The 14,696-nt window shown below is 49.1% G+C and overlaps 1 protein-coding gene across 2 annotated transcripts in view; it reads right to left on the reverse strand.

The window, feature by feature from the left end:
* The window catches only part of LOC125723584 (histone-lysine N-methyltransferase 2D-like), a 33,224-nt gene extending 19,937 nt beyond the window's left edge, over positions 1-13,287 (reverse strand). Inside the window, exons 1-21 of one of the 2 annotated variants that reach the window (XM_049000316.1) lie at positions 13,150-13,287; positions 9,743-9,827; positions 9,310-9,400; positions 8,621-8,823; positions 7,950-8,059; positions 7,573-7,735; positions 7,318-7,489; positions 6,686-6,800; positions 6,411-6,589; positions 5,828-5,988; positions 5,336-5,464; positions 4,347-5,137; positions 3,576-3,686; positions 2,631-2,744; positions 2,451-2,555; positions 1,877-2,058; positions 1,616-1,780; positions 1,422-1,531; positions 1,264-1,308; positions 990-1,154; positions 735-893 (exon numbers count right to left, since the gene is read on the reverse strand). In XM_049000316.1, the coding sequence (XP_048856273.1) occupies positions 735-893; positions 990-1,154; positions 1,264-1,308; positions 1,422-1,531; positions 1,616-1,780; positions 1,877-2,058; positions 2,451-2,555; positions 2,631-2,744; positions 3,576-3,686; positions 4,347-5,137; positions 5,336-5,464; positions 5,828-5,988; positions 6,411-6,589; positions 6,686-6,800; positions 7,318-7,489; positions 7,573-7,735; positions 7,950-8,059; positions 8,621-8,823; positions 9,310-9,400; positions 9,743-9,791 (3,319 nt within the window). In that variant the 5' untranslated portion in view covers positions 9,792-9,827; positions 13,150-13,287. Of the gene's footprint in view, positions 1-734; positions 894-989; positions 1,155-1,263; positions 1,309-1,421; positions 1,532-1,615; positions 1,781-1,876; positions 2,059-2,450; positions 2,556-2,630; positions 2,745-3,575; positions 3,687-4,346; positions 5,138-5,335; positions 5,465-5,827; positions 5,989-6,410; positions 6,590-6,685; positions 6,801-7,317; positions 7,490-7,572; positions 7,736-7,949; positions 8,060-8,620; positions 8,824-9,309; positions 9,401-9,742; positions 9,828-10,426; positions 10,523-13,149 lie in introns of those variants that run through there. The other variant, XM_049000317.1, reaches the window with a different exon arrangement.
* Between the last annotated feature and the right edge of the window lie 1,409 nt (positions 13,288-14,696).

Genomic DNA, 14,696 nt, shown 5'->3' on the forward strand with positions numbered 1-14,696 from the left:
GGGTGTGCGGTGATGTGCGGGTCCCCTAGGCTACCTGGCCTGTAGGGTTAGGGTGTGTGGTGATGTGCGGGTCCCCTAGGCTACCTGGCCTGTAGGGTTAGGGTGTGCGGTGATGTGCGGGTCCCCTAGGCTACCTGGCCTGTAGGGTTAGGATGTGCGGTGATGTGCGGGTCCCCTAGGCTACCTGGCCTGTAGGGTTAGGATGTGCGGTGATGTGCGGGTCCCCTAGGCTACCTGGCCTGTAGGGTTAGGGTGTGCGGTGATGTGCGGGTCCCCTAGGCTACCTGGCCTGTAGGGTTAGGATGTGCGGTGATGTGCGGGTCCCCTAGGCTACCTGGCCTGTAGGGTTAGGATGTGCGGTGATGTGCGGGTCCCCTAGGCTACCTGGCCTGTAGGGTTAGGGTGTGCGGTGATGTGCGGGTCCCCTAGGCTACCTGGCCTGTAGGGTTAGGGTGTGTGGTGATGTGCGGGTCCCCTAGGCTACCTGGCCTGTAGGGTTAGGGTGTGCGGTGATGTGCGGGTCCCCTAGGCTACCTGGCCTGTAGGGTTAGGGTGTGCGGTGATGTGCGGGTCCCCTAGGCTACCTGGCCTGTAGGGTTAGGGTGTGCGGTGATGTGCGGGTCCCCTAGGCTACCTGGCCTGTAGGGTTAGGGTGTGCGGTGATGTGCGGGTCCCCTAGGCTACCTGGCCTGTAGGGTTAGGGTGTGCGGTGATGTGCGGGTCCCCTAGGCTACCTGGCCTGTAGGGCTTCCTCTTCCTCTTCTTCCCGTCGTCAGTCTCTTCCGCTCCCCCCTTCACTCCCTCTCCTTCTGCTGCCCCCTCAGGCCCAGGCTCCCGGTCGGGGCTCCCAGGGGCCGCCGCTTTGGACTCACTTTCCATGGGATCCCCACAACCTGATCAAGGGAGGGTAGGGAGCAGGTTCCTCATCCAGGGTCACGCTTCAGGCAAGGTCTCGGAGCTGAGCCTCTGAACTGCAGCCGCACACTCACCCTCCCCCTTCTCCGCATCCCCCTCGCCGTCCTTCAGCTCCAGCCCGTCCAGAGTGCGGGAGCGCCGCTGCCGCCGCTTGGTCACTGGCGACAGAGCGATGCCGCGCAGCATGGACATGCCCGTCTCAGTCAGCCAAACGCCCTCCAGGCGATAGAACTGCGGCTCTGAGGGGAGCACGGCACACATGCTCAGAACGACGACGCCGAGAAGCTACGCCACCATCAGCGAATGAGAAACAAATAAGTCAAACAAAAGCCCTTTAAAACCACAAACCTGCTTCCTTCACTTTCACTGGTGTCACCAGGGGTGGCTCCAAGACTTAGAAGAAGACAAAAACATTGGAGTTCATTTGAAAGACAAAATTACTCATGAAGAAGAATGAGTCCCGTCTTATAGCCGTTAGCGTAGCTGCCCAGATGAAAACGCGTTACCTGGGGGTTTAGGGACGTAGGGGGAGCAGGCAGTGCACACGAATCCCTCGTCAGATGCCTGCTCTGCCTCGTCCTCGGTGTAGAGGCCTTCGCACACAGCATGCATCCACCTACGTAAAGGCAAAAGCCAGTCAGGGGGGGGAGCCCTTCACTGGTAAATTCCCTGAGCCCTAGCGCGACAGGCCCCCACCCACCGGTCGCAGTGCTGGCACTGCATGAGCAACTCCTCCTCCATGAAGTTCTCGCGGCACACGGGGCAGGAAACGAGGCTGGCACAGGGGCCGCAGTGCGTGTAGTTGTTCTGCCACTCACAGTGGAAGCCAGGAGAGCTAGCTCCGCACTGCATACAGCACACGCACCTGCAGGCAGGGGACAGGGCACAGCACAGCCGACCGTCACAGAACCGTTAGCATAGCAGCTACTCTGGGTGTGGATTCACGCCTCTGATCACGCACCATTTGCACTTCCAGCCTCCCTTGGGCACAGTGTGCAGCGGGGGGTCCAAGCAGTAAGTGTGGTAGCTGACATCACAGTCGTCGCACAGCAGCAGCCGGGCAGGGTCCGAGGCCTTGCCGCACACCTCGCACACGATGCACTCCAGGCAACGCCAACCTTTGCTCAGCATCATCTTGGAGATCTGCACAGGGCAAATAAATGTCACAAGGGGGCGCCACATGCAGCCATGCGACAAGATTAAAAAAAAAACATTAATGAAAGACTCACACAATTAAACCAAGACCTATGAAGTAAAAGTTCCATAAAAAGTTTTTACATAAAACAGGAGCACCGACAGGTGAGTTTACTATAAACATACTGCTGGGAAAAACAGTCTGTTCATTAATGCTGACCAAATGACGGGAACATGGAAGGGGATCCGGGTCCCTTTGGCCCTTGGGGACCCCCAACCAATCCACGATTTCGGCCCCTGCCAGCTCCCTGCCGGACTGTCTGCAGGTCCCTGAGGACCGGCTTGAGGAATACGACCTCAGGCCAACGGACAGACGACACGCTGGGACCACGGCGACACACCTTGCTGTTAACGCAGTAGGGATGGTAGCACTGGGCGCACTGGGCACAGGCCAGAAGCTGCCCCTCGATTCCACGTCCAAAACTGCCACAAACCACGCACATGTCCTGGGGGGGGGGAGGTATGACGTCAGCTATGCTGAAACCAGGCCAGAGTGGACGTCCGAGGACTACACTGGGTACCTGCTGCAGGACAAATTTGTCCGTGTTGGAGAAGAGCACCACGGTGTTCTGCATAGTGTCATCCTCTTCCTCCTCTTCATCTTTACCCAGGCCAGCGTCTGTGTCCATGCTTTGCTGGGAAACCATAGGATTCATAAAATTCCACGACTGAACGACACACGATAATGCACTCATTGGGAAGGATTATATCTGTACTGCATTAGAAAAGCCTTCATACTGCTGTATTGGACTCCTTCAGGTTAAGCAGCTCACCACGACACTCAAACCACAAAGCATTCTGGTTACCAGCTCAGGTCCTGCTGCCCTGACCACACTATGCTACTGTTGGTCAGGTTAATACACAGCTACAGTTACAGCAGCTCCATAGTTATTCCAGCTAATGTAAGGCTGTCAAGGAGGAGACATGGAGGCCACAGTCAGAGGTACGGCTCCTGTCTCCCTGGTGACTCTCACAGCATGCACTGCAGCCTCACTCTGAAACGCAATGCCTTCGCCTATTCCCTTCCCCCAAGCCGAATTCGATCAGCTTCCGATTTACCGTATCCACGCATCAGGACACGATAAAAGCAAAAAACACCGAGCCACCAATCTGGGCTGAATCTATTACAATGAAATCAGATAAGATGAAACAAAACCAAGGCCAACCCACAGCAGAAGCCACAGCCTATATACCCAGGGATGTAAAGGAGAATAAGGAAAGTGAAAGTTTAGTAGGAAAGGCTAAAAGAGAAACCTGACAACAGCAAACCCTTAAGTAAGGCATCAAAATGTAATATTATACGAGTGAATGCATTGTTAAGATTAACACTTGTAGACACAGAAATAATAATTTGCCATGTATGTGATGATTATGATGCATAGATCACCATGCACACATTGCCTCTAATGGACACGCACTACCACCTCAATAACAATCAAAGACAGCGCATTCATGCATAAGCTCACCAGGAAGGCCTCAATGCAGGAGGCCATGGCCTTCAGCCGCGAGCGACCTCGACCCCGGCCGCTCCCACTGCCCCGCGGCCGCCGTTTCCCTGGGAAACTGCTGCCACGGCCCTGGGGGGGGGCATAGAGCACAGGGCAGAGTGAAACCCCGTAAGCAACCGAGAGGGGAAACCATCATTTAAAAGCTGAGAATACGGTAATACACACAAACACCAACCATAAAAACTCAGCCAAAACTCAACCTGCGATTCCATTCTGTACTAGGGATGAACCTGTTACCAGTAAAATTCCCCGACAGCTAGTATTACCGTTTCAATTTTTAATTATCATTAAAACCATGACTGATTACTACACTTTGGAAAATTCATGTTGAATACTGTCCACCATCAACCAAAGTTAGCCGCAGTCTCCCAGACGCGGGCAGACAGAGCCAGCAGGCAGCGTGGGTCTGTTCAGTGTCCGGGACAACAGGGTGGAAGGCAGTGATAGTGACGGAGCTCCAGAGATAGTGATGTGCATCTGACATGGTTTTCACATTTACAAAAGTTATTTTAATGTTTAAACTAACAGAAATTACATACTGGTGCTAATTTTATTTGAGGTGTTTTTGAACATTTTCAGCACTTAACAATACCACGATAATCCTGATAACCAGGATTATCGTGACCTATTTTGGTCACTACAATAGTGATTTAAAATGCTCATACCGTTTTGTCTCTATTCTATACCTTCTTATTAATCAATATTAATACTTAATTTGTTATTCAGTACCTGCTTGACACGAGAGCGGCCAGGAGAGCCTCTCCGTTTGACTTTGTCCCCATCGGAATTCAGGGGATCAAAGGGCAGCGAATCATCCGTCTCCGTAAGCAAGGAGTCTGACTTGGACCTTGCCGTCTGCCCCAGACCGAGCTCCGTGGACAGAGACTGGCAATCAGGCTCTCCAGGGGAGCCCAGAAATCCACTGCTGCTGCCATCTCCATGGCTCAGGTTGGACATCTCATCCAGGAGGAGTTCCTGCTTGGATTCCATTTCCTGGGACTCCGGCTCAATTTTCACCTCACAATGCGCCTCCTCTGTGGGCCCCGCACACTCCTCCATTGCCTCTTCCGATAGGGTATTTTCAGGAACCGCGTCAGATGGAGGGACCTCATCCACAAAAGACAGAGGGCTAGTCCTTGGTTCTGCCTCAGGTACAGCGTGAGGCTCAGACTCGACCCCTTCCATTGGAAGGTGTTCCAGCTCCATAGGAGGGGTTTGGGGGTGAGGGGATTCCCCAGCAGGAGGCTCATTTGGAGTCAAACCCTCAGTGACACCTGTATCTCTTTCCTCAACTGACAGCTGTTCCATAGTGATGTTCTCCGTTTCCTCCTGTTGCTTAGATCCTTCTTCTACCAAGCCCTCAGCTCCTGGCTCAGCCTGGACCTCTGCTGCAGAACTCAGGGCAGGAGGTGGAGAGTCACTGGGTAGCTCACTCTGAGATGCCACATCTCCTTCACCAGCCACAGGGACAGGACAAGGCCCGGCCTCCAAGTGCCCAACCTCTTCACCACTGAACTCCACTTAAATAAAGAGGAAAGGAAAATTCAAATTAGGCTGCTGAAGCGAGAGCAGAAACAGCCTATGTGCCTGGACAGTAAGTAATCAGAGGTAAAAGGGAGAGAGACTCCCTCCCCAGCATGTACACCCCTCCGCTACCTGCTTTAGGTAATCCACCATGTTCTGAGGCCATATTCCCCCAACAGAGAACCTTGGTTTACCTGGAGGCTCAGGTGAGACAGACGGCTGCTCCGTGGGGCTCACTGCCACCTCATGCTCAGGCTCCTCTGCTGAAAGCTGTTCCTCACGCTGCTCCACACGCTGCTCCTCCTCAGCGGTGTTCTCCAGGCCTGCAAAACAAGACAAAGAAATAAATGTTGGTTATCACAACTCAAAAACAGCCTGTGTTGTTTGCAGCTCAGTAAAAGTGCTATATTTAAACACAGGCTAACACTCAAAGAAATTTTTTTAGAGCTAGACGAATGCATCACCCATTAATGCCAACCGAGACCAACAGGAGGACATTTCAGAACCACAGGAGGCTACAGTAGAACCTCAGAACCCAGCCCCTTATCCAACTGCTGCAGCATTACAACTGCAGCATTAGAGCACTTGGGAAAAATGGACCCAAATACCACTTAATGAGCTCTGGCTTTGCTGAAGACCACCGGTCATTTGATTTTACACTTACAGACAAAAGGCTGGGGAATTACCTGGATCCACGGGCTCAGCTGGCATCGCGGCCTCGGACTCTCCTTCAAGCGGAGCGCAAGCTGCACTGGCCTCCACCACAGGTTCCAGCTGCCGGCAGCGGTGGCACGTGTACGCCCCCCCCACAGAGTCCGGCTGGGACGCACAGCGCATGTGTACCGACCTAAAAGTAAAGGACAGATCAGAGGAGCTAGGAAGGTAGGTAGGTAGGTCACAGTTGGATATTTAATGGCATGTCAGCATCTCTGACTAGCTCATGGCAATAACTAGGGTCAGTCAATAATTATTCATATAGCAATAGGAACCAGATACATAAAAAATACATAATAAATATCAAAATGTCCAGTAAACTTGGAGAGTTTTTAATAAATAAACAAATAACAGGACAAGCTTAATGCTAGATAAAAATGATAATGTCACAATGGAGGGTTTTATTAGAAACAACTTGCAATGTAGCATCAAACAATCACTGTCTAATGGCACGACAGGCAGAGCAGTCCAGTAAAATATGCCTTATCGACAGAGGGAGACTGGGGGGTTGGACCCGTGTGGGTGAGGAGCGAGCGGCACCCACGGATCACTGACCTGCCGCAGGCCTGGCAGGAGTGCAGGGCGGTCGGGGACTCGGGGCCCTGGTCGCAAACACAGCAGGCCAAGCTGCGGCGCACATGACAGCCACCGCACACGCTGTACTTTTCGAACCACTGCACCGATCCGGACAGGGTGGAGCCCCGGGAGCCGCAGCCGCTGCAAACCCGACACCTCTGGGGGAGAGAGACACCAGGCGCGGGGGTCAGTAAATCCACAGCGGGCCGCCTGCCGCAACACAGGGGGCGAGTGCAGCACAGACCGCAACTGACCCGGCACTTCCAAGGGTCTGAGGGAAGAGACTCCATGGCGGGCTGCAGGCAGAAGGTGTGGTAGCCCTTATCACAGGCGTCACAGACCAGCATCATGGAGTCCTCCCCGGGCTGCCTGTGGATGCACGACGCACAGAGCGTTCACTCCCACCAGGCAGAGCCAGACAAGTCACAAAAAAGAACCGTTTACCAAAAATGACTTGAAGAAATAAACCAAGCAGCCAGCATCATGTCTGCACATCTCTGCGTTTCGGCATTTCCTGTACAATCGCTCTTTGTTTAGCGACAATCAGTTAGCGACCATGTGCAAATATGGCGGTAACAAAGAATTACTTTTCTAACCAATGTGTGCATTTACGGGCAAATTTCACACACCAGACAGCAACACGCACCAGAGTAAGAGAGATCCTTGAACTAGGCTGTACAAAGTGATGCTAAAACTGGTCATGCCTAAGCTACTGTGATGCATATTTAGCAACCTTTTCACTTAACGACTCGGCTGTTGGAATCGACGTCAGTCACTAATCGAGGAGTGGTTGTATACAAAGTGCCTCGAACGCCGCTCCACCTTAAATGCCATCCCGGATAAACAGGCATGCTGTGTTGATGCGCACATTGCCACATGGGCTCACCTGCAGGTCTGGCACACCTTGCACTCAGGGCACTGCCAACCCGAACGCTGCAGCGGGGTGGCACTGATCTCCAGGCAGCCAGCGTGGTAGTGCAGCCCGCAGCCCGTGCAGAAGAGCAGGCTGGGCAGCTCCCCCGCAGAGTCGCAAACGGCGCAGCGCGACTCCTCACCCACTGGGTGGTGCCAAGAGGTGATGCGTTAGAGGGGAACGAAAAAAGCGGCCACGCGGGGAGCCGAAGCAGATCCCCGCACTTACCCAATTCGGCCGTCTTGTCTATGTGCTCCGGACAAAGGAGAGCCAGCAGCTTCATGGACTGGAAAGAGCCGCTGGCCGCCGAGCAGGGGAAGTGGTAGGAACGTGAGCAACCTTCTGCCCTGCACCTTATGGTAGCACCCAGCCTTTTACAGTATTCACATCGCTGCAAAAACAAGGAGCAGAGCCTTAGCAGCAAAGCCTTGGCAAGCCGGCGTCATCACCCTCGATCCGTCTCAAACACAGCGCATGCTACCTTCCTTAATGCTGCATTTACATTCTGCATTAACACTGTACCGATGCATAATGAGTAGATCTCATAGGTGTACCACTATCAAAAATAAAAAAACCCGAAAGACCCCACATGGCCCCCATCCAACCTGCTGTATCCCTGAGATGACTGCTCTATCCACGCCCTCCAGCTGCTGATCGCCTGTCACCTTCACCTCCTCCGACCAGACGGCACAGCAGTAGTGCACCCAGCAGTGCCCTGTGATGTCCGCAGGTGCAGGGAGAGTATGGGCAGTGATAATGCGGTACATCATAAAAGTACATACAGGACATTTCAGGTAATGTTTATAAGGGAATAAACAAACAATAAGGCTCAGCTGTCACGTGAGAAGAGACTTGTGATATGGATTAAAAAGCCACTGAAGATTAGATACGCAACTACGCATACAGACGGAGGCAGACACGCAGACAGAGGCAGACACGCAGACAGAGGCAGACACGCAGACAGAGGCAGACACGCAGACAGAGGCAGACACGCAGACAGAGGCAGACACGCAGACAGAGGCAGACACACAGACAGAGGCAGACACGCAGACAGAGGCAGACACACAGACAGAGGCAGACACACAGACAGAGGCAGACACGCAGATAGACTGAAGAAATTCACATTCATAGCCAGGTTAAATTAGGGAATTTCACCAAAGGAGTTCAAACCCACATCCTTCAGGTGGCACCTGATCATAGAGACACATAGAATGACAGGCAGGCAAACAGCAGGACCAAGTCACCGGTCCACAAGGTTATTCATCTGCCGACTGACCATTTTCATCAAACAATGAAGTGGTACTGATGAGGTCAGGGAAACCGATGGAGGACAGATCATCATCGCCAACCGGCAGGGGCGTAACAGCGGGGCTCTCGAGCGGGGACCAGAGGAGAGAGGGCCCACAGCGCCGGAGCTCCCGCTGGCCATGCGAGCTCCGCCCATCACAGTTACAAAGTGCACAGGCCCGGCCGACATCCCTGTAAACATAAATCAAAGACGCCTCAGTGTTTGCTGCCATCATGATACTTTCCACGTTCTTTCTTCAATCTAGTAATATCAAATGCTATTGACTGTGCCCAGAAACATTCCACTATACACATTATCAGTTACGTAAGCCACAGCTGGAGAAGCTAGTGCCGACTGGACTAGCAAACACGACCCAGTGCCAATAACTGGCAACTTGCAAACCCCAGAAATATTTCTGCGGTTCCTTGTACAACTGCCAAAAGAGATACCTTGGCAGACTAATACCGCGCCAATGTGAATCCTCCTAATCTGTTTTATATGAAGATACGAAACTAAAAACAACCCAAGCATTATTGATGTTTTATTTCCATTCACCATTAAGATATTAGGACAACACGTATTTGAGATCTAAAACTACTTCAATTATATAGAGGCAGCTAAATGCAAAACAAACACCTTAATCTTGTTCACCAAACATCTGGCACCCAGGTACTTACGCAGTGGCACTCGAAGCCTCTGTGGTTCTTTCTGGGGGCTCTGGGTCTCCATCAGGGGGGGCTGGCTTCTCTGGAGGCGTGCTGCCGTCAGCTGGAGGGTGCAAAATGGGATTAAAGAAAAAGAAAACATCACATAACAGCTTTAAGCACTGCACAATTTCATAATTTTACTTTTGACTTCACACAGGACTTCTAATGCCCATAAGCTGACCTCTTCAAGGCCATTTGAAACCTTGTTCATAAATCCTCAGATATGTAATATGTTTGACATGTTCTGTAGTCGTGTTACAGAAACCCTCTATTGTACAAAAAAATTGCTATTATCAAGCTAGGCTAGTCCCAGGTGTGTAGTAAACAGGAACCTGTTATACTTCTGCTTCCACATAGAAACAATCACTATGCATTTGAAGAAACACCTGTACTGACTGCTTACCTGCCGATTCGGAATCATTCTCCTCGCAGTTGGATTTTTGGTTGTCCATCCCTTCTCCCGGTACCGCTCTGTCCTACACAGAGACCTAAAAGAAAAAAGCACCATCACTCCGCATGAGACTGGAGTTTATTTAGGGTGACCAAACGAAATAATACATTTTAATGGCCTCTCTTTAAAATACAATTACCATTTAATGCTTCAATTATTATCACCAATTGAAAGTTGGATACTCGGGCTTAATATACATTGTTCATATGCTTAAAGTTTCATAAAGAGAATTTTGTTCTCTCTTTTAAATATCTACTTAACAACCATGACGAACAGTTTCAAGAAACCCTCAATATGAACCAGTTATACTTTTAAATGCAATATATTTATATAATGCATACACAGCATAACATGAATTCGCCAACTTCCTCTCCCATTAACGTCCTTCGTCTAATATACATAACACGCCGTATAACCACCATAAAAGTTGATTAAAGACATTTTGTCGTTCTTCTGCTGCGTCTGTTAACTGAAGGAAAGAACTCTACAATCCTTTGCCTCGTCACAAAACAGATTTTAAAAAATGAAACTACAAAAAAAGAGAACGGTATTTAAAACTGCTACATGGGAATACCATTACAAATTGTTATCCGTTTGCTAATAATCAACAGCAAATTAAATTTTAAGACAACATACCCGTGCATATCATAATAAATCAAAATTTCCTTAAGTAAAACAAACAACACGGATACAAAGGGAATACAACTTCCGTGTCCGTCATTTCCTGTGAGGTCCGGGTATTTGTGGTGAAACAACCAGGTGCGTTATGGTTCCGAGGCAAAGCAAGACTTTCACTCAAGCGCGTCAAACACCGCTCCTTTCATGACGAAAAGTAACGGGGAGAAACATTTATAAAAAAAAATCGATTACTTATTTGTTCAAAAATGCCATCTGATAGTACTAAACTAATATTTTACACTCAACGGTGTTTAATTTTTACACATCTACGATAAACAAACAGGCTAGGAAACGCCCCTCTCCACCCTTGCAGGTTTCGCCTTTCCCTGCTACAGGTATAAAACCAAGACCGCTGACAGGTATTAACGTGATATTTTCTTAAGGAAATTTGATTTGTAAAGCGATAAGCATCAGTATTGAATGGTAACTTTACAATACATAAATCTTTGTGATACTTAAAGCATTTATATGTATTATATAAATATTAGATTTAGATTGATTATATATTAATTTCCTCTGAGTAAAACAAATCCCTAATGAGTCTATTTTTATATGCCATATTAGATGGCGCAGAGATTCTGATATACTTTAAGTAGATAGCAAAGCATCTCATAGGAAATGAGCGGGTGGTTATGGATCTGTGGCCGTGCGGCGGAAGGTCATGGGTTCGAATCCTTTGACCCGCAGAGTTGTCATATCACTGTTGGGCTCTTGAACAAAGCCCTTAATCTTAACTGGCCCCATTGCGCTGGGTGCAGTCGAACCCTGGTTCTTCACCACAAGCTTTACTCACGTGCACGTCGCCTTGGAGACGTGCATCTGGCAAGCAAATGTAGCGACAACAGTTAAAGTGTATCTAGAGTATTTTATACAGTCATATACATGTATTTCACCTTCAGCAAAATATAGCAGCTGCTTTAATTAAAACAGCGTGACACCAAAGAATTAAACCCTAAATATTTTTTCCAACACTGGACACAATCGCGACTGTCCAACATGAATGCTCCTTATCTAAACTGTTATTGGACAGTCATGACTTCTAGTTCAAATTATTCCAACTAAGTGAGAAATCCGGCTTCGAGGAACACCTCTCAGGTCTGACAGAAAAGGTTATCAAATGTATTTCTGTGTTGTGCTTCGTTTCCCCGAGATACATTATAGCAAAACATCTCGTAGGCGCTTAGTTATTAATGGACAACGAAATTAAATTATCCAAGGATGGAGTCCAAACAATTACCTCTTCCCCAGTCTGATCGGAGTATCCCGTAAAACCAATCGAACAACTTATATTATAAAGTCTGTTACAGTCCCATTATGTATAGGAACTAGAGCACAAAGAAACAATGACAGCTGTTTTAATGTTGGAATAACTGCTCAGCATGGCTATCGTCCTTATTCCAAACCCAGTGGATGGAAGTAAATTAAACATGCAAACTCTAGCTTATTTAAGATACATTAAATAGGACGAAGAAGAGGCTAAAAAGCACGAGGAACTCCGCCATCTGGACCTTAATTTAATGAGAAAAATGTCCCTTCAACCATTTCTCGTCTAATTGAAAATTTAGGCCAAAAGCAATAGGCAAAAAACTAAAGAAGCCACATTATGCTTTTACTATTTTGCCGGAGCGGGACGACATTTAACGAGAACATAGTGCTAGAAGGCATTAACAATAACGCAAATAAACGACAGAGGGTTTAAAAACTTAACTAGTTAACTAGTGTTATGCAGCAACATCGACACGCCCCCACCCAGGGGTATTTAACCAGCTGGCGAGGCAGTGTTAATTAGTGGTTCATGAACGCCTGGCGTAAAACAAAAGAACCCCCCCCCCCCAATTAAAATGGAGATACAGTATTTCGGAGAGGCCTGTATTAAATGAATCCAGGCGAGAGGTACTTAAACAAGCGTGTAACGAAGCAGCCAGCTAAACGTTGTTTGAAGTCTCCTTAAACGTGAATCGAAATTGTCAAAGTTACTGCATATTTCTGTTAAGTGTAAGTGTCACTGTAGCCAATGCTAACTGGCAATTCAAGCGTAAAAGATTAAAAATAAAGCAGGCAGAGCCGATCGGCCTGACGTTTTTGTGGAGTGTTAGTTTCGGTTCGGTTAAAATGAGCTCAGGCGCCAGGACATCACCGTTGATGGTACGAAGCGGACCCGGCTGCGCATTCCAGCGCGCCGCTGGCTTTTAGCGACTCGGGGCAGCCAGTTAGCCGCCCGACTTCGGTCGATGCTTAACCTAGTAACCAATAGCTTCGAGCCGAAGCCAGCTAACCAAGGACACCAGGCAGCCGATGTCGCCTGCCTTCGACCAGAACTGGTGGGAACGGGGGGGGGGTTGGGAGAAAGAAATCAGAAGTTGATCGCAACCACTAAGTTGGCATCCAGCTAGCTGGCTAGCCGGTTAGCCTGTCGTCCCGGTCGCGCGGCGGATTAGGTGACCGGGAGCCGCCGCGCGGGTGACGGTCAGCGACAGCGCGCGCCCGGTTTCCACGTATTCGTCGCTCGTGCGCAGTTTAACCGACGGCCACCCGCAGTCCATAGCCATCGCCTTTCAAAAACAAAAAGACTTAACAGCCAACTAGTTAACTAACCAGTTTAAGCAATTATACGATACGTTGTAAATACTAAGACTACACTTGTTTACTTAAGTGAGCTGTCGAATTATCAGGCAACTCACCTTTTTAATTTGAGTGGTTCTAACGCACTCGGGTCCTTCTAGGCAGCCGCATCCGAACAGTCCTTCCGAAATAACCGGCTTACAGCTTCCATCTGTTAAAGTGCGAGACCCCGGGGGAGAAGCGCTCTTCTAGCTCACCGGCTAGCAAAGGTTACATGTCAGAACTGCTATCTGGTGGGCAGGCCCGCCCGGCAGAATAATGCTTCCAGCGGCTGTCGGTGTTGATTCGGGCCGGACTTCAGGCGCAAATCTCTGCTCCGATGCGTCGCAGACGACGCCGCGTCCGAGTTGCAGTAGCCGGCTGGCTAGCTAGCTACGCTGCTAACTAACCACACAAATGCAAGGAGCTCCCACATATTATTTTCAGTCCGCACGAAAATTGCGTCCTCTCTCGTTGTGTTGAGCGCCCAAATATGGGGAGTATACTTTTGGTTTTACATCCAACTTCATTCGCGCTTCGTGTTTTTCCGTGCACCCAGTGCGATTCCCATTCTAAAAATACTCCGCTCGCTGCAGAGCCAATCCCCCTCCCCACATACAAACTACAGCCATGGAATCGCAATATTATCGGCATCCAGTGGCGAATTGCAAAGGCTGCCGTTGCTCTCTGCCCCGCCACATGGGGGCGTGCATTGGGCTGCATCGCCACACTGGGGAAGGGGGCGGTGTTTCTGGATGGGAAATGGAGGAAGGGTTGAAAGTCCTGAATGGATATCTCAACTCGCTTGGCGCCACTTGTTTTCACACACCACATGTCGACACGCTATAAATATATTCTTGGCCAGGTGCATAAGTGTAACTACAAGCGACCGTTGTCGTATTAGGGGCAGTTTGCAGATCTGTTCGGTTCTGACTGATATATTATTCGGAAGTAAGTGATTGTTAGAGATGGTGAAAGACGTGAGTGAGGGAATTTCGGAAAGGATATTATATTTGCGGGATTGGTGTGTTACTCGACGTGGCTTTAATCCCGTAGGAGTCCGTACGAAGGCGGAGCAGCTCTGCACGGACATCGAGCACCACGACGTAGGGGTCGGTGAGCCAAGCCGGAGGCACTCATGTTTTGGCCAAGCCATTTCCAATAGTCTATCTACAGACACTCCGTATTTTTCTTACACACATTTTAGAATATCTAGAATTGATCTCAAAGTACTGGGCTGTGACTTCTATATAGATTAAATGCGAACTTGTTAATTAACTTATCGTTTTGGTTATAATGTATAGCATCTTAATATTTATTTGTTTATTAATCTATTAAAATATGGCAACATTATACGCAGAAAATACACGTTTAATTACCCTAAATAAGAGACGCAAAGTGGGCTAGCTTAAAGAATTTTTGTGATGCATAGAATACAACCCCTTAAGCAGACTGTCTTAACAGTTTATGAAACCAAGCGATGAAAGACCTTTTTTATATTATTTCTCACAAACATGTTACCTAGCTGGCTTTGACGGAGGTGTTTATGAACCTAATAGAAATGTTACGCTACTAAGAAACCCCGCCACCTCGCTTGTCTGATCAACTGGGTCCCATTGTGTCCTCA

The sequence above is a fragment of the Brienomyrus brachyistius genome, unplaced genomic scaffold, assembly GCF_023856365.1.
Source record: "Brienomyrus brachyistius isolate T26 unplaced genomic scaffold, BBRACH_0.4 scaffold50, whole genome shotgun sequence".
Taxonomy (NCBI): Eukaryota; Metazoa; Chordata; class Actinopteri; order Osteoglossiformes; family Mormyridae; genus Brienomyrus; species Brienomyrus brachyistius.